This window comes from Balaenoptera musculus, chromosome 10 (genome assembly GCF_009873245.2).
Source record: "Balaenoptera musculus isolate JJ_BM4_2016_0621 chromosome 10, mBalMus1.pri.v3, whole genome shotgun sequence".
NCBI lineage: Eukaryota > Metazoa > Chordata > Mammalia > Artiodactyla > Balaenopteridae > Balaenoptera > Balaenoptera musculus.
Genome location: NC_045794.1, coordinates 55,686,106 through 55,708,064, shown reverse-complemented (window position 1 = coordinate 55,708,064; position 21,959 = coordinate 55,686,106). Strand labels below are relative to the sequence as shown.

The 21,959-nt window shown below is 40.1% G+C and overlaps 2 protein-coding genes across 7 annotated transcripts in view; both read right to left on the bottom strand.

Moving 5' to 3' along the window:
- Positions 1 to 1,503: 1,503 nt before the first annotated feature.
- Positions 1,504 to 17,720, bottom strand: SLC35E3 (solute carrier family 35 member E3). 2 transcript variants are annotated; one of them, XM_036867142.1, is made up of 5 exons: positions 17,108 to 17,720; positions 16,161 to 16,271; positions 12,098 to 12,256; positions 8,365 to 8,447; positions 1,726 to 3,937 (listed from the first exon to the last, which is right to left on the bottom strand). In XM_036867142.1, exons 1-5 carry the CDS (start codon positions 17,507 to 17,509, stop codon positions 3,751 to 3,753), a joined length of 942 nt encoding a protein of 313 aa, XP_036723037.1. In that variant the 5' UTR covers positions 17,510 to 17,720; the 3' UTR covers positions 1,726 to 3,750. The 2 variants fall into 2 exon arrangements, with proteins under 2 accessions (XP_036723038.1, XP_036723037.1); XM_036867143.1 differs by lacking the exon at positions 16,161 to 16,271 and having other exon boundaries at positions 1,504 to 3,937.
- Positions 17,721 to 19,991: 2,271 nt separating this feature from the next.
- NUP107 (nucleoporin 107) overlaps positions 19,992 to 21,959 on the bottom strand; it is a 43,917-nt gene continuing 41,949 nt past the window's right edge. For 4 of the 5 annotated variants that reach the window (XM_036866891.1, XM_036866893.1, XM_036866894.1 and 1 more), the window contains 2 exons: positions 20,683 to 20,850; positions 20,019 to 20,314 (listed from right to left, as the gene is read on the bottom strand). In XM_036866891.1, the coding sequence (XP_036722786.1) occupies positions 20,207 to 20,314; positions 20,683 to 20,850 (276 nt within the window). In that variant the 3' untranslated portion in view covers positions 20,019 to 20,206. Of the gene's footprint in view, positions 20,315 to 20,682; positions 20,851 to 21,959 lie in introns of all 5 variants that reach the window. The other variant, XM_036866892.1, reaches the window with a different exon arrangement.

The following is a 21,959-nucleotide window of genomic DNA, read 5'->3' as shown; positions in this document are numbered from 1 at the left end:
GAATTATAGCTATTACCTTGTAATAAATTTTAATGGAATATAATCTGTAAAAATACTGAATCACCAAGCTGTAAACCTGAAACTAATATTGTAAATCAACTATACCTCAATTAAAAAGAAAACACTCCTGACTTCTAGACCTGTATATTTGATTACTTGATTAATAATTTTAATTGGATTTCTCAAAGATGCCTCAAAATCGAGACGGCTATGTATGAACTCGGGCTCCATCCTCCCCACCCCAACTGTCTTCTCGCGTTTCCTACCTCAGAGAGTGGCGCCATCCTCTATCGAGCTGCCCAAATCAAACACGCGTGATTCTTGCCTTCATCCCCTCCATATCCAATCCATCTCAAGTCTACTTGATCCCATCTACTGAATCCTCTTCATCTACCGACTTCGTCATCTCACCACCACCCCTTCAAGCGATCACGTCTCCTAGCATCTCTCTGGTTCTCTTCCAACTGTTTCAAAACGAAGGGGTCGACTGTGGTGACGTTCAGAACACTCCCTTCTTGCTCTTACTGGATGCCTAACAACGCCTACAAGGTCCTCTATGGTCCGAGGCTGGCCTCCCTTTCCAGTCTCGTGTCATACCACATCTCCCCTTCCCTGAATGTAGCTGCTACGCTCCATCCTTTTTGCAGTTCTTTAAACTCATCATAAACTCCTCCAACCAATGGGCCTTTGTATGTGCTATTCCCTTTTATCAGAATGCAATCCCCCTCTCTTTGCTTAGCTAACTTCTATATGCCCATCAGATTTCAGTTCAGTTGTCCTTTCCTCGTGGACACCTTTGCTGACAGCCAATCCTGGGCCAGATTCTTTTGTTATATGCTCCAGAGAACCATGTCCCTTTAACTATTTGAGTTTGTAATAATAAACTCACATTTTAATTTAATTAATGTCTATCTTTTCTGGTAGACCAATGTTTCTTAAGATCACAGGGAACACAGGAGTGTCTTTGCACAGTGCCTAGCACAGTATTTGGCACAAAATATATGTTCAATAAAACTCTGTTGAATGAATGAAATGATCATTGTATTCCTGACGTTAGCAAGTATAATCCAGTTCAAGTTTGGAAACAGAAATGCAAAACAGAATCTATCTAATAAATCTGGTCTTCATTCGTTTAATCAGACTTTCTCCTTTGGCCATAATCATTCACCCAACAACTATTCACCGATGGGGTCAATGTGGAGTGCTCGATTAGTGCTGTTGCTTTTAAGTAGATTTTTTTTAGAAAAGATGACCACTGATTTGAAACTAGCAAGATTTAAAAAGTATTTTTAAAAATGCAACAGGAAAAAGCTTGCTTCATTTCATAGGAAAAGATTTCTCCTTTATGTTATTTTAAAAGGGAGATGAGGATTTTGCTTCATTAGATGCTGCATATTTGGGAGCTGGACAGGCCACTGTTACCCCTGCATATACACGGATGCCATCCTTCTTCTGCCGGTTCTAACGTGCAACTTGAAAGTAAAAACATCAGGTTCTCTTTATTTATAACAGGTAACAGCTGAAGCCCAGTCATCGAGTATACAATAAAAAACAAGTGCAGTTACATCCGTAACAAAAGGACAGCCAGCATGTTTTCTTCCATAGCACTGCATTTCTGGTTTGTCTCTATGGTTGGTCCTTATGGTCTGGTACATTTTTCCCCCAGGAATTTCCTTTTCAATGGGAAGATGGTCTTCAGGGCAAAAAATGTTTATCAGACTCTAGTTCCAGGAGTACATATTTTATTCACTTATAAATACATACCCCCCCATGCTATCTTGTTCCAACCTTCCTTGCATTCCTATTGACATCAGTCATTTATTATAACTCTCCAACATTTATTATAAATCCCCTCCCCAAGTTGTATTTACAGTTAAGAAGAATTTGTACATGGCACAAATCAACTCAGCTGTTAGTGCACAGAAGTCGCATAATCCTCTGAAATGCTGAAATACTTTTCTCCAGCTTTTGGGAAATAATTATATGTTAATTTAAACATACACAGAGAACATTTCTTAGACAAACATAACTCCTGAGGTTCATCTGGCAAGACAATCTGCTTTGTATTTCTTAGCACAATAAAATGTATCTTTGGAAACGGAGAAGAACCAAAAGTATTTAAAACAAAAACAGAAAACCACACATAAAAATCACACAACAGATTGACTGATACATTGAAATTCTGTCAAAATAAGATTTTCAGTGAGGCTTTTCATTTCAAACAGGCCAGGAAAAAAATAATCCTAAAAGGCATATTTTATACATGTGGTTCTTCGTCCTCCTAAGTGTTGTGTTCTCACTTGAAGTTTCTAAACAATGTTTAGAAAAAGAATTACTTATTACAAGAGGGATTACCTGTTTCAGTCAATTTATTGTGAGAGGTTATCAACAACTGCTTTGAATTCTCAAATGTCAAACGTTGGAAGGCAGAAATAGACTTTGCAATTAAATATGTGGCACAATTATTTCCTTAAGTATCATGTATTTCCCCTATAACATTTTTTTAAATTATCCCTTTAAAAAACTCATGGAACTTGTTAAATATTGACTGTTTCTCTACTTCTCTTTCAAATCTTTCCTCGTATCTTCATCAAGCTTCTGCTTAGTCTTTGATAACATTTGCCTTGACTTGCTGCTCAAGAATTTTCCTCAGCCCCCTTAGAAAGGCTGACGTAGTTCACTCCAAATCCTTCAGTGCCAAAGAAAGCTCGACGGATGCCTCACACGTGGCGGGTAGGGAATGACAGCAGGAAGGTAGTCTTAAGAAATTACCAACATGAAATGCTCAAAGAGGCCAGAAGAACAGTCACCAGGATAAGAAGAAACCTGCTCAATTCCTCCTGTAGTCTTTTCTTTGAGCCATTTAAACATGGAGCTATTTTGTTTTTTAACTTCATGTATAGTTTCTAGAGTTCACTGAGAGCTCAAAACAAGAGAATACCTACAGAAACTGTATTTTTTTTTAATAACATCTAACTTCTTACACCAATTTTCTACTAGAGAAATGGTACTTTTAGAACCGGATTTTGGCTTATGGTCCCCTTTACTACACTTTGCTTTCTAGAAATGTTATTTCATATCTATAAATGAAAAAAGCCGGAAGTTATACTAAAACAACTAAAATATCAATAGAAATGCTAGCTTTAAATTCTGACTTGAATACTTTGGCCTAAATTATAACAGAGCTCACATTGGGGACCACCTACGAGCAAGTAGAGGAGTCCTATGTGTCCTTCCTTAAAAACCACTACACGTTTGTAGTACAGTGATCTGAATTCCTTTGTCACCATTACAGAACTTTAATTTCATGTACTTCATTTGATATAACCAAACATTCTGTATACTTCATAGAATCATCTTTGAAAAGAAGCATGAGCCATGTTTTAGAGAATTACGTTTTTTAAAAAAGGTACTCTAAAAGAGAAAGTCATATTTATTTTACTTTACTTTTATTTAAAATTTTTTTTAATTTTTGGCTGTGCCACATGGCTTGTGTGATCTTAGTTCCCTGACCAGGGATCAAACCTGCACCCTTGGCAGTGAAAGCGTGGAGTCCCAACCACTGGACCACCAGGTAAGTCCCAAGAGAGTCAGATTTATGAATAAAATTTCCTTTGCTTAACTTCTTTCAAACCATTATTTAATGCATTTTGCAATATAATTTTTGTTTCATCTTTGAAAGTAACTTGCACACTTAATACTTTTTTTTTATCTTCTTCAGGCGACTTTCTTTTCTCTACGAAAACCTAATTAAGGACGTTGCACCAATTTACTCTTACTTCCTTCCTGTTCACTGAGTTTAAAATGGGTATAGGCAAGAATGCCAAATAGTGTACATAACATGCCAAGACCCTGATTAATGGACAATGGGTCCTTAAATAAAACATATCCTCCAAATAACGTAATGCAGAACTTGAAGTGTCCAAACATGTTATAGCTGAGGTTTTTGGATAAGGATAAAAAAGAACAAGCTAGATGTTATATTCTCACACACACACACACACACACACACACACACACACACACACACACACACACACACACACACACACACACACACACACACACACACACACACACACACACACACACACACACACACGAAGCAAAGGCTTCCTGTGCCTGGAGAGAAGTGCACGAAATGCAGACTAAACAGCGGCCCCACCCCTGCCCCCATCGCCCCCTCTCCCACCCCGTCTAAAGAACGGGAACTTCAGTGAAGTGCTGGCTTGATCCTAGCTTCTTCAGGCAGGTTTTAGCAATTAATCAGTGACAGGAGACTGCCTCAACTCTCCCTGTTGACCTCTCCAAAGAAGAGAAAAAGGGCTGCAGTACAAGGGTGGGGAAGGGATTCAGAACAAGGTACAGAGAAGGTCTTCTGTAGAGCAATTTGTGATGCTGTTTCATGGCGCCATTTCTAAACTTCCCTCGGCAAATAAGGTGAGACGTGAAAGGCGCCAGATGGCTGACGCAAGGTCAACACAGCCAGTGTGCTTAAGTTTAGGAGGGAATCGGGGACACAGGATGGAACACCACTGAGCACCAATACAGGCCAGGCACTACGCCAGGTGCATATATAACACCATTTTATTTAAGCATCACATTTCCCTTCACTGTGGTATCACTCCTCCCATCTACAACTGTAGAGGCTTGAGGATTTTAGGTAACTTAGATCGCAGAGTTAGTAAGTGGCAGAGCCAGAGGTCAAACATAGATGGGTCTATTTAACTCCAAAGTCCATGTTTGAGACGAGTAGACTGCCAGTAACTTGCTGCTGGATTAGGGTGTTTCCAAATCACTGTTCATTTAAAAGACAAACTAAAGACACACAAATGGTTCCTTTATAAATTATTCTCTTCCCGTATTTTAAATAGTTTTTTATATATGGATTAGTACTTTATTATTTTTCAGATGTCTGATATGTACCCATCTACTCTTCCTAAAAACAATACTAGAAAGAGCGACCACTCTGTGCCTCAGCATCATTGTGAGGATTAACTCAGCTAATGTGCGCGAGGCTTCGAGCACCCAGTGAGCACCCTGTGGGTCAGCTATCAACAGCAGTACTTAGGCATAATAAACATCTGCCAGGTGCTGGACACATTCTCTCAAGCACTCACCCAACTTTGTAGGTACCACAACCCCCGTTTCATAAGTGATGAGAGTGAGACCCGAGATCTCCCACAACTCACCCAGGCCCACAGGCAGCGGCGGGGCCGGGCTGGCACACCTGGACCTGTCCGACCTCAAAGCCCAGGCTCCCTCCTCTGTTCTGAGCCCAACTAAGCAGCTTGGAAGTTGCTTCCGAGCAGGAGAGCAGGGGCTGAGTCACCAGGGTACCTGTGCTGGCCTGACCCAATAGGGGTAATTTTCCTGCGGGATGGAGGACCTTCCCAAGGAGGTTAATTATAACCGTAATAAACCAGGCTTCGTTCTCAATTATGAGCTATCTTCAAGTGAACCGGCTCCCACACTTCAGCATTTCCTTACTCCTCAGCCTCGCTTTGAAGTGGTCATGATCTGTTAAAAATATTTATACGAGAGGAAAGGTAAATTTAAAGAAATTCTTCAATGAATCCTTTTGTAAATTAGAAAAATAAAACAAAACGGGAGCAATCTATACCCGACATCTCCAATTCCTCTCTCTAATTCTCCACTCTGCTCCGCTCAGCTTCCCCCTGGACACGCTGAGTTCTCGTCAAGATCGCCAGTGCCCTCCACCGCACCACACCCCTTCCTCCATGCATTTCCAGCCTTCCTCGAGCTTGACCTGTCAGCGGCCTTGGACACAGTGGACTCCCCTTCCTCCTCACTTGGTTTCTACACCCTGTCCTCCTTCCTTCCACCTTGATTGCTCCTTCTCTGCCCCTTCCGCCTGGCTCCTGTCATCTCTCCAAACTCTAAACACCGAGGTGACCCAGGACTCGGGCTGTGGGCGCCTCTTTTTCTTTCACTTGTTTCCTTGGTAATCTCAGCCAGGCTCACTGCTTCAGACCACATCTACACACTACTGACTCTCTCCGGAATACCTCCAGCCGAGACCTCGACCTTGAACTCAGACTCGTTTTACCCAAAACTGAGCACTTGGTCTTCCTCCCCACCCCCAAACCTCCTGGGGGCTGTCCTATTTCAGTCCATGGCAACTCCACCCTGCCGGGTGCTCAGGCCCAAACCGGGTGGCAACCTTCTTTCCTCTCTCATTCTCCACATCCAGTCTGCCAATAAAACCTGCTGGCTCTACTTGAAAATATATCCAGAACCCAATCACTTCTCACTATGTCCACTGCGACTGTCCTGGTACCAAACCACCATGGCTTCCTGATGGCTTCCCTTCTTCTCTTGCCGCTTTCAGTACAGTGGTTCCCAACCAGCGGTGATTTTGTCACCTGGGCAAGGTCTGGACACATGTTCGGTTTTCATAATTGGGGAAAGGGATGCTACTGGCATCTAGTGGGCAGAGGCCAGAGATGCTGCTAAACATCCTCCAGTGGACAGGAGAGGCCTGTCCACTGGACCAAAAAGGCCAATAGCACTGGAGTTGAAAAGCCCCCCCCGGTCTGTTCTCAACACAGTAGCTGAGAAGGATCTTATTAGAACAGACATAAAATCATGGCATTTCTCTGCTCAAAACTCCAACGCCATCCTCTCTCACTTGGTGTAGGAGTCCTCGTGTGAAAGTTCTGCTCAGTCAGGCCCCCTGTTACTCTTCAGGGACAAAGAACCCACCCTTTGTTCTTCCTGCTCCAGCCACACAGGCTTCTTGTTCCTTCCAGCCTCTCACCTGCTGTTCCCTCTGCCTGGAATGCTACCCATCCTGCTCTGCACAGAGCAACCTCACTTCCTTCAGGTCTTTACTCAAAAGTACCCGTCTTGCTGAGGCCTTCCCGACTACCCTCCGTAAAACTGCATCCCTGCCCCCAACATGTCACATCCCCTTTCCTGCTTAACCTTTTTCTCCTTATCACTTAACACAATCTAGCCCTGTATATGCCCATTTCTTACTTTTCTTGTATATAGCCTGTCTTCCTCCCCAGAATTTAAGCCCGTGAGAGCAAAGATTTTTGTCTCTTTGGTTCACTACTATATCTCCAGTGCCTGACAGACAGTAGATATTCAGTATGTGAATATTTATTAAGTCAAAGAACAGTTTATACTGGGCATTCAATAAGTATTTGTTGAATGAATGAATGGATGTTCTTAATCAGGGCACATACTTGGATGCCTTGATTTGGCAGCATGGTGCATAAATCCTGGGGCTAGACTACCTGGGCTCAAATCTGGACACCACACTTCTCAGCTGGGTAACTCCAAGTGAGTTATTCAACCTCTCTGTGCCTCTATTTCCTCTTCTGTAGAATAAAATGATAGAATTTATCTCTTCGAGCTGCTGTAAAAACTAAATGCTTAATACACACAAGATGTTTGGAACAGTGCCTGACACAAAATAAACATTTATTAAGTGTTGTTTATTTTTTAATTTTTAAAAAATATTTATTTATTTATTTGGTTGCACCAGCACCTTATTTGCGGCACGTGGGCTTCTTAGTTGTGGCATGCAAACTCTTAGTTGCGGCATGTGGGACCTAGTTCCTGGACCAAGGATCGAACCCGGGCCCCCTGCATCAGGAGCACAGAGTCATAACCACTGCGCCACCAGGGAAGTCCCCAAGTGTTGGTTTTTTAAAAAAAATTATTATTATTATTATTATCACTGTTATCATTATTATTATTATCACTATTTACTGATAGTTGGCAAATACGCTGCTTTTTTACTTTGTTGACATCTTGATGTTCACTCATTAAAAGCAAAATGTTAAAAATGGGCAGTTGAGTTTGATTCAGACATTCCAGTCATGACTCCACTTCTTGATTTGAAGTAATATGGAGAAAAGCAGGCACACCCATAGCCAGATAAGTACAAAAACAAGCTCAAAAGTCAGAGTAACTGGTCTGAAATTATTTTCTGTTATTTTGATTAACCACACCTTTACCTTATTATTATCGAACTATCGATAACTGAAAAGTGATGGAAAACATAAGTATCCACCCCATTATTCACTCAACAAATATTTATTTAACCCTACTATGCACAAGGAATGGTGCTCTATGTTAATTCTGATAAGGGAAAAGGTCACCTATTCCTTAAGAAAATTCAAAAGCATTTATCATGCAGAAAGCTAACCCGTTTCCCCAGTTCATAGTTCTTTAAATTTCCACAGACTCTAGTAAGAGACTAAAAATAACTCACTCTACTCAATTCAGGCATGCAATAGAAAGTGTGAGACTCAAATAAGGAAATCAATGTGACAGAGTTTTGGAGAATATAAAAGACTACGCATTTGTAAGTTGTTAGGAAAAGGATACGTGACTGGTGAAGTGTTCCCAATGATCCAATAAATCGATAAGTTCACCATGAAAGCTATTACTCCAGAGAGCAGGACCATCAGCTACAAATAAACCAGAAGAATCATTAATGCAAAGCAGCTGCCATCATTGCAATCATCAAGTGAAAATACACTTCATCAGGCACTTCTATCAACCATTAAAAACAAGATTTTTAAAAAGAGAGAACTCAAGTTGGGAGACAGCAAGAACTGAGGGTTAAAGAGCAGAATGAGCAGTATTCACAAATGTAATTTTGTCTACAAAATGCAGAATGGAAAATTCTCCAACAATATCCTGCCTCTGCATGTAAATCTCCAGATTCATTTTTCTCATCTATCCAAAGAAAAATTATTTTGTAATAATTTCTTACTATAAAAGTAATATATATTCATTACAGAAAAACCAGACAATAAAGATGAGCAAGAAGAATATAAAGAATTCTTTTTTTCCTTCTAGTTGTATTGAGATATAACTGACATACAGCACTGTGTAAGTTGAAGGTGTGCAGCATCATGATTTAATTTACACACATTATGAAATGATTATCACAGCAAGTTTAGAGAACATCCATCATCTCACGTGCATACAAAATTAAATAATAGAAAAAGAAATAGAAAAAAAGGTTCTTTCCTTGTGAAGAGAACTCATAAGGAATTCTTTAAATCCCAACCACTCACCACTATTAATACGTTGGTATATATCCTTCCAGATCTTTTTTCCACTGAATTGTTCATATTTATTCTTATTTAAATTCAGTCAGTAGGCATTCATTAGGTATCTACAAAACTAGGCCAGGCCTTGTAAGGAACACAATGGGTTCCTGCCCTCAAAGATCTTAGAAACCGCTTGAGGACATGATAAAAATCTTGATAATCATAGCTTATACTTATATAGTACTTATTATGCACTAAGAATTGTTCTAAATATTTTACATATATTAACTCATTTAATCATTGCAAACAGCCATGAGGGAGTAAAATATCTTCCCTTTTTACAGACAAGAAAACAGAGCACAGAGAGGTAAAGCAACTTGCCTAAGACACACAGCCAGTAAGTAGAAGGGCCAAGGTACTGGAGTCCCTGCTCCTAACCTGCTCTGCTATGCTACCTCTTAACCACATGAAAGAGAGAGTGCAATACAAGATGAACAGCTCAGGCAAGAAAAGAAAATGAGTCCTGAGCTCTACCTCATTAATAGGCAAACAGACGATAGGTTCTGTAGGACTCTCTAGACAGGAGATGTCCTTCTGGGCTGCGATAGCAAGAAAAGTCTTTGGATTTCAAATGCATGTTTTGATTAGAGAAAGAAATAACGGGGGCAGGAAACAGTATGGGTCAAAGCATTGAGGCGTGAAAGCCCAGGTGTGTGCATGGGATGGTGCATAAACCGACTCGGCTGAGATGGGGGACCAAAGCGGCTGTACCACTGTAGACACACACAACATTCTGTCCAAACGTATCCCACAATTTCATTTTAAAAGTTATAAAACCATTTTCTATTTCTGAAATAAGAGAATCTAGAGAAAATATTAGTTACAATTTGAATTAGTAAGAAGTTTAAATTGCAAAGAAAATGTCATATTTGAAGATTCTTTCTGTCCCATGTGGGTTTTCTCAGTTTTTAAATCAGTGCAGTCAGAAGAAGACCAGGGGAATTGGATTTGCAGCCTATTTAGGTAGAAATAGTAACACCTTATTTGTTTTACAACAGTGAGTTCCATTAAATCTTCAACTAAGAGAAACTTGCTCCTTAAAGATTTTAAAAACTGTTTCTAGAAATGTGTCCTTGTTAATTTTATTGAGCTCACAGGATGTCACATGCCAATTTCTTGATGACCTGGCACATCATTAAAAACACAATGACATGCTCTGCTTTGAGGCAATGATGCCCTCTAGGGACAAGAAGGAATGCAGGTGACTTTCCCTTATTCAATGGCCTCAGACTGCTGTGCTCTTGTTTCTTTGACCTTTTTTATGGCCTTTCTGCTGAGGTCCTCGTTTTCAAATCTGTCGGAGGGCCAGTCACATAAAGCCTCTCCCCTTCTAGTCTAAGGTGCTCAAGCTGCAGTGGTTGATAGGCAAGATGACCAAGATGGGTAACTTTTGTAAAAGCAAGGGGAGATATTACCTGAGACATGGTCCAGTGATTTCTACCTTGGGAAAAAAGCGCAAATGCTAAAGTATATGAATTCGAAACAACTATCAATCTGCTCACAGGCAGCCTCGCAGGGTGGTTAAGAATGTGGACTTTGGATCTGGAATGCATGGATTCAAAGTCTGGCTCTGCTGTGGACCTTGAGTCAGTTACTTAACGCTTTGTCTCTCAGTTTCCTCATCAGTAAACATCTAATAAAGTTGTTATGAGGATCAAATAAGTTAATATTTGCAAAGAGCTTAGAATAGTGCCTGGAGCAGAGTAAGGGCAATGCAATTTGGATAAATCAACACCACCAGCAAAAAAGACGTTCCCATTGATTGTGTTAAAAGTATGGGAAGCAGAAGTTCCTTTCCTAAATAGGGGGATTATACTTTCTAACTTTATTAAAAAAATGTCCCCAAAGTACAGGTCCCTTTGATCTGGCAATTCCACTCTAGGACTCTATCCCATAGAATAAAAAGCACCAGTTCATGAGGACACACGCACAGGATGTTTACTGTAATACTGTTCATAGTGGTTAAGAACTGGAACTATTATACAGGTACTGAAAGAATGATTTGAAGGGATTTGCATGAGACACTGTTAAGTGAGAAAAGCAAGATACAGAAAATCATGTGTAATATGATCCCACTTCTGTAAAAAAACCAATGTGTAATTTATGTGTACATACGTGCATGTGTGCCTGTGTATGTTGTATGTGTTTACACGTGGGTATGCACAGCACGGAGAAAAACATGGAAGAACAAACACTAGAGTGTTAACATGACTTATTTCAAGGGGTAGGGGTGAGGTAATGGGATGTTGATGTGTGTATGGGTAGGAGGGCTGAGGAAAAGGAATCCATGATAAAAGCTGCATATATAGGGAATTCCCTGGCAGTCCAGTGGTTAGGACTCCACGCTTCCACTGCAGGGGGCACGGGTTCGATCCCTGGTAGGGGAACTAACATCCCAAATGCCATGCGGCGCAGCCAAAAAAAACCTCCCAAAAACCCAGCATATATAATACGGTTACATACATATGAAATTAAACATACACACACATGCGTGTGTCTGTGTATATGAAAGAGATCCATGAAATGATCATCACCAAAACGGTAACGGTGTTTATCTTAGTGTGGCAGGATTCGGGGGGACCTTCACTTTATAATTTTATGTATGTTCAAAAATGCATACAATGAGCATGTACTACTTATACTATTACAAGAAAATCAACAAAGTTACATTTTCATTATTTAAAAAAAAAAAATGCCCAAAGTATTGGTGGGCAATAGCCTGGCGGGCTCAGCACAGTAACCAGACATCAGAAGACCTGAATTCTAGTCCTGGTTTGGCCACTGACTGGCAATTTAACCCTAAGCAAGTCCCTCAATCTTTCTGTGCCTCAGTTTCTCCATCTAATGAATAATCCTTACCTTGCCTCCCTTAAAGGGTGATTATAAAGACTAAATGTGAGAATGGATCTGAGCTAGTGCTCTGAAAACTAAAAATTGCATTAATAATGGAGAACTTATTATTATCTTGTTTCTTAGACACCAAAACAATTAGAACTTACCAAAGCAGAGACTGACCAGGGACCAAATATTCCTCCTTCTGCAAACACTGGCTCAAAGAAGGGCACGGCGACCAGCAACATGGCAGATGACATCGGGGCCTGGTAGTACAGCAGCTGCATCGAGTTCACTTGCAATTCATGCTGTTTGGCTCCTACCCACTGAAAATTAGGAGAGAGAACGAGTTAGGCAGAAAAAAATAGCATTACTCAACAAACAAAAGATGCAACTCTAGCCACACACGTGGGAATGTGAGGCAGGGCGGGGGGAAGAGGAAATGCCTAATGAGTCTACAAGATTTCAAAGATCAATAACATATATGTATATCCTTTAAGCTCCCTGGATGAAAGGAGCTTTATAAATTCAATGTCTGATAATCCATTTTCTTCTCAATTATAAAGGAGAAAAAAAATCCTCCCTTCCCTCCTGATCCGAGTAGATGGGGAAAGTCAGTGCATACCAGGGCCCACAGGCATCAGCGATCGTGGGAAAATTAGGCAGGAATGGAAATTTCTAAGCAGGCTAATATTTATAAGCAGGATAAGCAGGAATACAGATGCAGCGTCAGACTTCATTTCTTTCTAAAAATGGCCCCCAAAACGAAGACTGGGGGGCAGGGCGGACTCTAATTACAGATTAGACAGAAACCTCAGTTATCCCAGGTGGCTGCCAATATGTGTGGCCAGAAAGGTATGTGAGGTCTTTTCATTCACTTCAGAAAACCCAATCGATGGTAGAAGGAACATTCCTCTTTATGGCTGACGTTTCTGTGGGTAATCCCACACCAATACTCCTCAATAAACTAGATAATCACAAACTTTAAAAGACTATCCTTCTGTAGAACCAACACCCCAAAGCCTCAAATCCCATCAGTTCTCAAAATGCTTCACAAAGATAACTGAAAAGGAGGCTTTAGAGAAAGCTTGATCGGACTGTCTGAATAAGATCTGGCAGGAACAGCCAGGCTTTTGAATAACTGCTCCTACATAATCCTTTTTCCTGTAGGTCCGGGTATCCTGTTACATAAACGCTAAGTCTATAGAAATTCACCAAGACAAAAATAGAAGAGCAAGAAATCTGAAGCATACTCCTGTCAGCCTTAATAAGAGTCTGCTGTGAACATGAAGGACAAAGAATTGATTCTTTTGCTTGGGACACCGCAGTAAACAAAAATGAATGCAGAGAGTATGTGCACAGCCCTGTGTTGCTCCAGCAGCCTCTCTGGGCAGCTGTGTGTCTCTGACACAGGACAGACAGCCTGGAATGGTGGTGACTCTCAGGCCTCCACCTGCCGTGCAGCCTGGCTTCTGCCCACCAACCCTCTCATGAAACTGCTCCCCAAAAGGGCACCTTCACCTCTAGTGGCCACACCGAAGGACTGCCCTCGGTCCCCTTCCGGCCGGAGCCCTCTGCAGAACCTGCAGATTTCTCTTGGAAGAACTTGACTTCTGGTTTGCGCTGCTTCCTCACTCAAATGTTCCCTCACTTACTATCTGTAAGGGAGATGTCTGGCTTTCCTCTTTCATCTCCCTGACTGATCTTTTACTATCCACTGACACCTACAGCTCTGACCTCCTTCCTTGAGCATCCTTCAAGTCCCACCTTCAACAGCTTACTGGTCATCTTCAGTCAGATCACCTGAAGAAGCTTGTTTGAGATTAAGCTGATTACTTCCTTCTCCAAATTAGCTCCTCCTGTGTTGGTCCAATAATTAATGACATAATCTCCTCCAAGGATCAGACTCCTTATTTTCCTCATTCTCACATTCAGTTAGGTCCTACTAATTCTTTCTCCAAAAGGTCTCTGAAGTCTGTTTTTCCTTTCCACGTCCAGTACCACTGTCCTTGTTCAGGTCCCTCCTGTCTTCCCCTTAAACCATGGAGCACTTCCTGACTGCTCTGCCTGTCACCCTGTCGTCCCTCTTATTCATCCTTCACTGCCACCAGAGTGAAGTTTCTAAAACACAGGGAATGATCAAGTCACTGCCCATCTGAACTCCTCTCCTGGTACCTGCAGGATAAAGGGCACACTTCCTCAGCATAACACTCAAAACTCTGCCATCTGGTCTCACCCACCCCTCAGCCTTGTCTTTCCACCACGCAACTAGAGTCCGGTCCCACCAAACAAATCAAGTTCTCCAAAAATGCTCTGTACTTTCACACATCATTGCAAAGAAAGACCTCTGCTCTATTTCTTTGCTAAGCGAATTCCTGTGCATTCTTCAATTTAAATTGTTAACCTTCCCATAAAGTCTTACCTCACTACCGCCCTCTTGCAGAACTACCACTTCTTCCCTGGTGCTCCTCAGAACTTGCCTCATACTCTGAGCTATACTACTTGTCATCAGCTGTCTCCATGTGTTTCTGCAATGCTGGATTATAGCTGCCCTTTATCTTTGTATCAAGGTTGAGCATAAAGCAGAAGAAATGTCTGCTGAATGAATGAAGGAGTCAACCATCTTTCTACAACTAAAACTAATAGCTGGTCATTCATCTCTTAATTCCTTTTAATGCCCTAGCAGTATAAGAAGAAATAACTTAGAAATTATACGAGGTTACAATGGGAAAATACAACTTTCCTTAAAATGAATTTTGGGAGGGAATACACCTATTCTGTACCAGTACTTTTACCATTTACTGATAATCAAAAACTCTGCCCATGACTTAGTCTACAATCATTCCTCGGTCAATCTCATTTCAAATATCTACCTGAGAGATACAGAATCCTTTGATTCCACCCTATAGCAATTTTGAAACTTGTGTGAACAAAATGGTCATATTGGCGCGGACAGTGAGTGCTCTGAATTGAAGTGATGTGTAAGGAATACAAGAAATTCTAACGTTCAACAAATAAAATTTCTTGCTATATCTAATAAATAATTAATCCATACTGGGTCAAAAATAGTCCATTTAACAAAAAAGAGAAATAGGAATGTTTACTTACTGTATCTAATTAAAAACTTTAAATTTAAACTCACTGAAGTATGCCCAAATGCAATTTTCTTAAAGCACAAACCTGAGCTTCCTCTGATTTCTCTCTGCAGTAAAAGACAGAATATCTTGAGGCCAAGTGACAAGATTGAGCGGGTTCTCCACCCACTCATGTCACTGCTCTCTTTCATTTAAACTGCTTCTCTGCCACTAAGAAATGTATTCAACCCCAGAATTTTCACATAACGATGTTTCTGAAATGACCAGTACTAGAAAATTTAAGATGCTAAGGCTGTATTATTAAACTCCTAGCATTCATAACAAGAATGCCTTAGTTTATAACCAGTGGATGTTTATGAAAAAAGTAAAATTGGTCACACATTTTGGCTCTGATTCCCCATATGCAGGCACTGGAAACCAGAATTTCCAGTCCAAGGTTTTCAGTACAGAGGAAACACTGTTTCACTGTACCCTTCGCCATTCACTATTCTTTTCCCCACTACATAAGAAACAAACAAAAATACTTGTTGAGATTTTATGGTAATGAAGTAAGTGAATCCATGAACAAATGTCAAATAAATGGCCGTTACAGGCAAGGCACCGCGCTAGTGCAAGAAGTGAAATACCCATTGCTATAAAATATTGACGGAGAAAAATGATTAGAATATACAAGCTGTAACAGCAGCATATCTTCTGAGGCAAAGATTTATAAATCTCAAATTTTCCTTTCCTGTTCAAATTTTTGCACCTGTACTCACTCCTTCACAGTAATGTCATAATTAAAGAGTAAATGGTAAATACAACCAATGGACTCAATCCTCAAGTAAAAAGTCTTACTGTTCATTTTGTAAAGATTTCCCAGAAAATAATATATATACCATCACCCCAAACTCAGACTGTTAAGCATGGGTAATATACACTTACAAACAGGTAGGGAGGTACTTGGTGAGCATCATACACCCAAGTTTCTCTGTCTCCTTTCTTCTCTTCACCTTGAGTCAGACAATTTATGCAATTATGCTTTCTTCCCAACAGTCTATTGTCTCTATACTGTATTGTCTAAACCTTGGGGCACAGCTTCAAAATTTATGAAATCTGCTAAAAAGGGCACATAAAGAAAAAAAAAATTACCAACCACTTGATAAAGGGATGTAACTAAAACACCAAGAGCAGCAAACACCGTTCCAAGGAAATTAAACTTCACATCGTAATAAGAATTTAGGATTACACCTACAGTTATAGGAATCTGTAAAGAAAAAGAGGTAAACGTTGTTCAGATTAAATTTATGAGACATAAAATTAGTATTCCTTTCACAGTGTCTTGAAAGGTTAATCATAAAAACATCATTAGGAAACAATGAACCTCTATAAATATTTTTTCCATTTAAAAAAACGGACTGGTAATCCTATTTCTTCAAAATGAAATATGATAATTCTATATTTACGCTCACATTTAATTCTATTTAAAATTCTGGGTAAAATGAGTCGATGCATTACACTTTGCAAGAAAATACCACATGCGTGCACATAGTAGTAAATGGACCCCAAAACCAGTGTCTAAACAATATATAAACATAAACATATAACAAAAGCATTAAGATTTTAAATGCTGTAAGTTATGAAGTGCTAAGATTATTTTAGTCTATCTTATTTAAAGACGCTGAAGCCTCTGCAGTATGTCGCCCAAAACATATCCTGAGACTTAACATTTTACGTTTATCATAAAAGTTTTTCAGTTTTTCAGTTTGAGCTTTTGCACTTAATCCCATACAGATTTGCATCACCCAACACAGCTTTCTTTTCTTACCGATCATAGCATTTAAGGATTTCCATCAAAGAGTAGTTATTAAAACTCACACAAGCACACTCTACTGGGCTAAAAGCCCAATAGAGCGCCATGATGGCTTTTTTTCACCTTCCCCAAATAAGCCTGAAGTTCACTTGCTCACAAAGGACTCGTGTGGATTTCCAGATCACGGGAAAGAGCGTGGCGCAAGGTTAACCATTCAAATTTCCCGGGGAGAAAGACTGTGCAGGAGGTGGGTTGTTAGAGGTGCGCCTCGCCCAGCTGAAGCTACTCACCAGCGTGAGCTGTAATTTGGTGGAGAAGGTTTTCTTATAGCAGAAGGTCTGGATGACTATGATCACCGGCGTGGTCATGGCCTTGGCCAGCTGATAGGTGCCTATGGTGTTGTTCTGCAGAGATAAGTTGGTGAAGACCACGAAGCCACAGAAGCTGAGGGCCAGGAGGAGGAGCTTGGAAGGCGGCAGACTTTTGGGGGCAAACATGTCCAGTTTCTGGCAGACGTACAAGCCCAGCCAAGTTACCACGAAGTGCACCAGGGTCAGGCTCATGTTGGGGAAGCCGTAGTGGACATAGATCCATTTGTTGAGGAACACGATGCAGATGGACACCAGTAGGTTGAGCAGGAGCCCGGCGGCGATGCGCCCGCTGCCTCGTACTCTGTCCGCCAGCGCTGCCATGACCCCCGCAGAGCGGGGGCCCTTCACCCTCGGAAAGGGGCGCCCGGCCTATCTCCAGCTGCCCTTTGCCTCCTCCTCCGTCGCCGCGTCCTCGCAGCCCCCGGCTTTACGGTCCGGCCGGGGAGAGGCATGCAACCTCTGGGTCCCAGGCAAGCAGCAGCCTCAGCGGATCACACATGCTCTGCCACCGCCCATTCAGCCGGCGACTACGCGGCAGCACGTCCCGCGCGCTCCGCCCCCTTCCGCCCGCGGCCACGTGACTCGGGGAGCCCACGCTTCCGCCCTTGAACAGTTCAGGAAGTGGCTTCTACCTGCGCAGGCGCGTTGAGCTATGGGTGCGGAGAGCTGCGTCCTTGGTCCACTACCTCCTGGGTTACCTAAACCTGGCTGCGCCAATCTGGGACCCGTTTCTTGTTTGGTATTTTCTGTGTCTGTTGAGTCGACTTGCTAGGTATTGTTGGTGCTGAGCAAATTTAGCCCTCGCCAGACAGGGGAAAGCATTACTTCTTGAAACCATATTTTTAGACATTTTATTTTAAAACTCCAAACATACAGAAGAGTAGACAGTATGATGAACCCTCATATACTCATCATGGTTAGTAAACTATTCAGATTTTTTTTTTTGAATCAATGTTTGGTTTTTCATCGTCCTAGAAAAGTGTCCATTTTACTTAGATGTTCTAATATACTTGGTCAGAATTGTATATGGTATTCTACCATATTTTCAATTTATTTCATCTGTTGTTACATCACTTTACTTATTCTAAACATTATGCATTTGAGTGAAACTTCTGGGTTAAAGGGTAGATGGTTGTTTATAATAGAATATTTGAAAAGGCCAATAAAATAGACAGTTATCCACAAGAATAGAAATAGTCAAAACTTTCCCCAAAGATTGTACCATTTTACATTCCCCAGCAAGGTGTCCCAGTCACAGTTGCTCCACATCCTCCCAAACATTTGGTTGTTAGTCTTTGATTTTAGCCATTCTGATGGATGTATAGTGGTATCTCATGGTTTTAATTTGCATTCACCATTGACTTGAGCACTTTTCACAGGCACATGGTTAGGTATGTTTTCCTTTAAGAATCATCTGTTGTACTATTTTGTCCACTTTTAAAAATTTTTTTGGCCTTTTTATTATTGAGTTGTAAGAGTTCTTTTTTTTTTTTTTTAATTAATTTATTTATTTATGGCTGTGTTGGGTCTTCGTTTCTGTGCGAGGGCCTTCCCCAGCCGCGGCAAGCGGGGGCCACTCCTCATCGCGGTGCGCAGGCCTCTCACTGTCGCGGCCTCTCTTGTTGCGGAGCACAGGCTCCAGATGCGCAGGCTCAGTAGTTGTGGCTCACGGGCCCAGCTGCTCCGTGGCATGTGGGATCTTCCCAGACCAGGGCTCGAACCCGTGTCCCCTGCATTGGCAGGCAGACTCCCAACCACTGCGCCACCAGGGAAGCCCTGTAAGAGTTCTTTATATATGCTGGACATGAGTTTTTTTGGTCAGTTATCGTCCTGCAAATATTTTCTCCCAGTCTGTGGCTTACTTATTTTCTTAATGTCTTTGAAGAGCAGAGTTTTATATTTTGATGGTCTAAGTAATCAGTTTTTTCCTTTATGGTAATTGCTTTCTGTCTCTTGTATAGGAAATCTTTACCTACCCTTGGGTCCCAAAGATTTTCTCTATTTTTCTTAAAGGTTTTACGGTTTTAGCGTTTATATTCAGGTTTATAATCCATTTACATCATGTTTTCTCTTAGAGTCACATTCTCTCTTTAGGTCATCTCCCATTTATAACTCCTACACTCTAGTCAATTCAACATAAATGCTGATTCATAAACATGCATTTACCATTTGTAGGCCTTGCTCATACCGATTTCCTAATCTGTAGTGCCCTACCCTTCTTGTGCTTTTATCTCTGTCTTTGCAAATTAAGTGCATTGCCCAGACCCCAGCTCAAATGCTACTTCCTCAGAAACCTCTTAGCTGGAAATAGTTTCTTCCTGCTTGGATTACTTGTATTTTAAAATGGCATTTAAAAATATATTTATTGTATTTCCCCTGCTGGAAGGGCTAGATGAGATCTTACTCACTGTGTATTCCCCAGTTTATTCACTGCTTGCTGTGTGCCAGATACTATTCTAAGTCTTCACATGCTCCAACTTATTTTAGAGCAGGTTTGCTGAATGAAAGTTAATAAATAAATGAGAAATGTCTTCAAAATAAAGGAAACAATAGCATAATATTATTTTAGAAAACATTCTTGCTATGTTCATCTAATTAACTGTAATATTTAAAAAACACCAAATTTTATGATGAGGACTTATATACCTGGCTTAAAAATGTATCTACTTTCCATCCTCTTTATTTTAAGATTTCAGAGTACTTATGATCACAGGGAAAAAGTAGGATAACAGGAAATTTAATTTCTTATTACATAATAGAGGGACGTTCCTGGAATTCATACGAACAGAAAATTTTAGTTTTTATATAGTTTTATTAATAAACACAGGGAATTATATAATACATTAAATTTTCAAAGTGTCACCATAATATTCTTAAAAGTACAAAATTCAATGCCTAAATTTCATAAACATTTTCCCCATAAGGCAAAAGAAAAAACCCAGTAATTACAAATATATATATTTACAGAAAAACTTCCATTTATCATGGAAATTATTGAGATTACAAACAGCAGACGAATTATGACTGAATTTCATATCCTAATGGATCAAGTCCCTGGTCTAGGAGCATTAGAGAGGATTCTCTTAACTTCTGTAGCAATTTCCTTAGTTCTTCCTTAGAAAATACCTGATTTTTAAAAAAGAGAAAAATGTTAAGAATGAGAACAAAAAAGAGTGTGAATTTACAGTCACCTAATCAACCTGATCAGCTTAATGCAAGAAGAAATTCCTCTTTAAGATTTATGTAGCCAGAGGCCAGTATATTAGGATAGCCCAGGACTTCAAAGCTACTTCTCTGGACCGGTCTATATACTTCTAACTGCTTAGAAATGTGTACATATTTTGGATAAAAAAGCACAAACATTAAAACTGGATCCCTACTTTAAGAAAATCTAAGAACATCTAAAGAATATAAACACATCTCACAAACTTAAATATTATTACAGAGGTTATCAAATCACGAAAATTTAAAAGTGCAAATGCTCTAGAACTTACCAGATACAGCTTGTGGCGCTCAGAGGATACCATATCCGCTAACTGCAGGCATTCCTGATACTGACCAGTACTATGCAATATGGTGTGAAGCAGAAAACACAACATTGGCAGACAAAGCTTTCTCAGTAAAACCATTTGATATGTTCTTTCATGGTCTTCCTCAGCATCCTACAGACAGACATCAAGTAGTCATTCTAACAACTTTAAGCTAAATACCCTTACAAAAAAGTCAATGAATCAAACCAAAAAGCAACAGGTAAAAGCTAAAGTGTTTCTGTAAAGCTTATCATGCTAATTAAAAATAAAACAAGGCAGGGTTTCTATCATGGTATCTTCAGAGGAGTCAGAAGTCTGATAATGAAAACAGAATGCTTCTGAATTTGTACTACATCTTAAGTAAAAACATGCATAAAAGGAAAAACAGAGACTAGAGCAAAAATCAGAACAGAAAATAACAACCGTTCCCCTGGATATATACAGAAGGAAATACAGACAGATACCAGGAGGACTGAGAGGGCTTTTCATACCAACAGCAGTGACTCCTGATGGGAAGAAGGATCAGGATGAGGGGAGAGGGGCACAGGGAGGACAACTTCATTGCACATATTTTGTTTCTTTAAACAGAGAATGAATTTATGATGTCTTTGTATAATTTATTAAAAATAGAAAAATTAAAAGAATCTGAAGATTTGCATGGGACAGAACTAACAGATACATGAGGAAAACACTGTAGAGAAAACAGTGAGCATTTCTTTATAACCATACAGGGATCTTTCTAAAAAATTTTGTGGGTACTAAGAGTGCAGAAAAAAGAACAGATCTTTTATGCCCACTACATTTTCTTATAAAAAACTGAAAACTAAAATAATTAAAATAATAAAAAGGTACCCAACCACAATAGAATTTCTGAAATAATCTTAAAAATTAGAAGGAAATCCATAGGACTCATACTGTAAAACAAAACAGAAAACAGGACAAGCAAAAATACCAACTGGTCCTTTGAAAAGCCTAATAAGACACCTAATTAATTAAAAATTTTTTCCTTATGACAATTATATTAACCACTAAAAATCTCTTCATGTGAGAGACTATAATATTAAATTGCTAAAACATTTTCAAAGGTAGATGTAAGTGGAGGTGTGAAGCAACAGAATGTAATCTGGAAATTATACCAAGGAATAATTGTACTAAATCTGACATAGGTCAGGTTTCCACACATATGAAAAATTAGTATCAATCTTTTTGTCCTGTTTTGAGATATAGATACATAGAAGCAA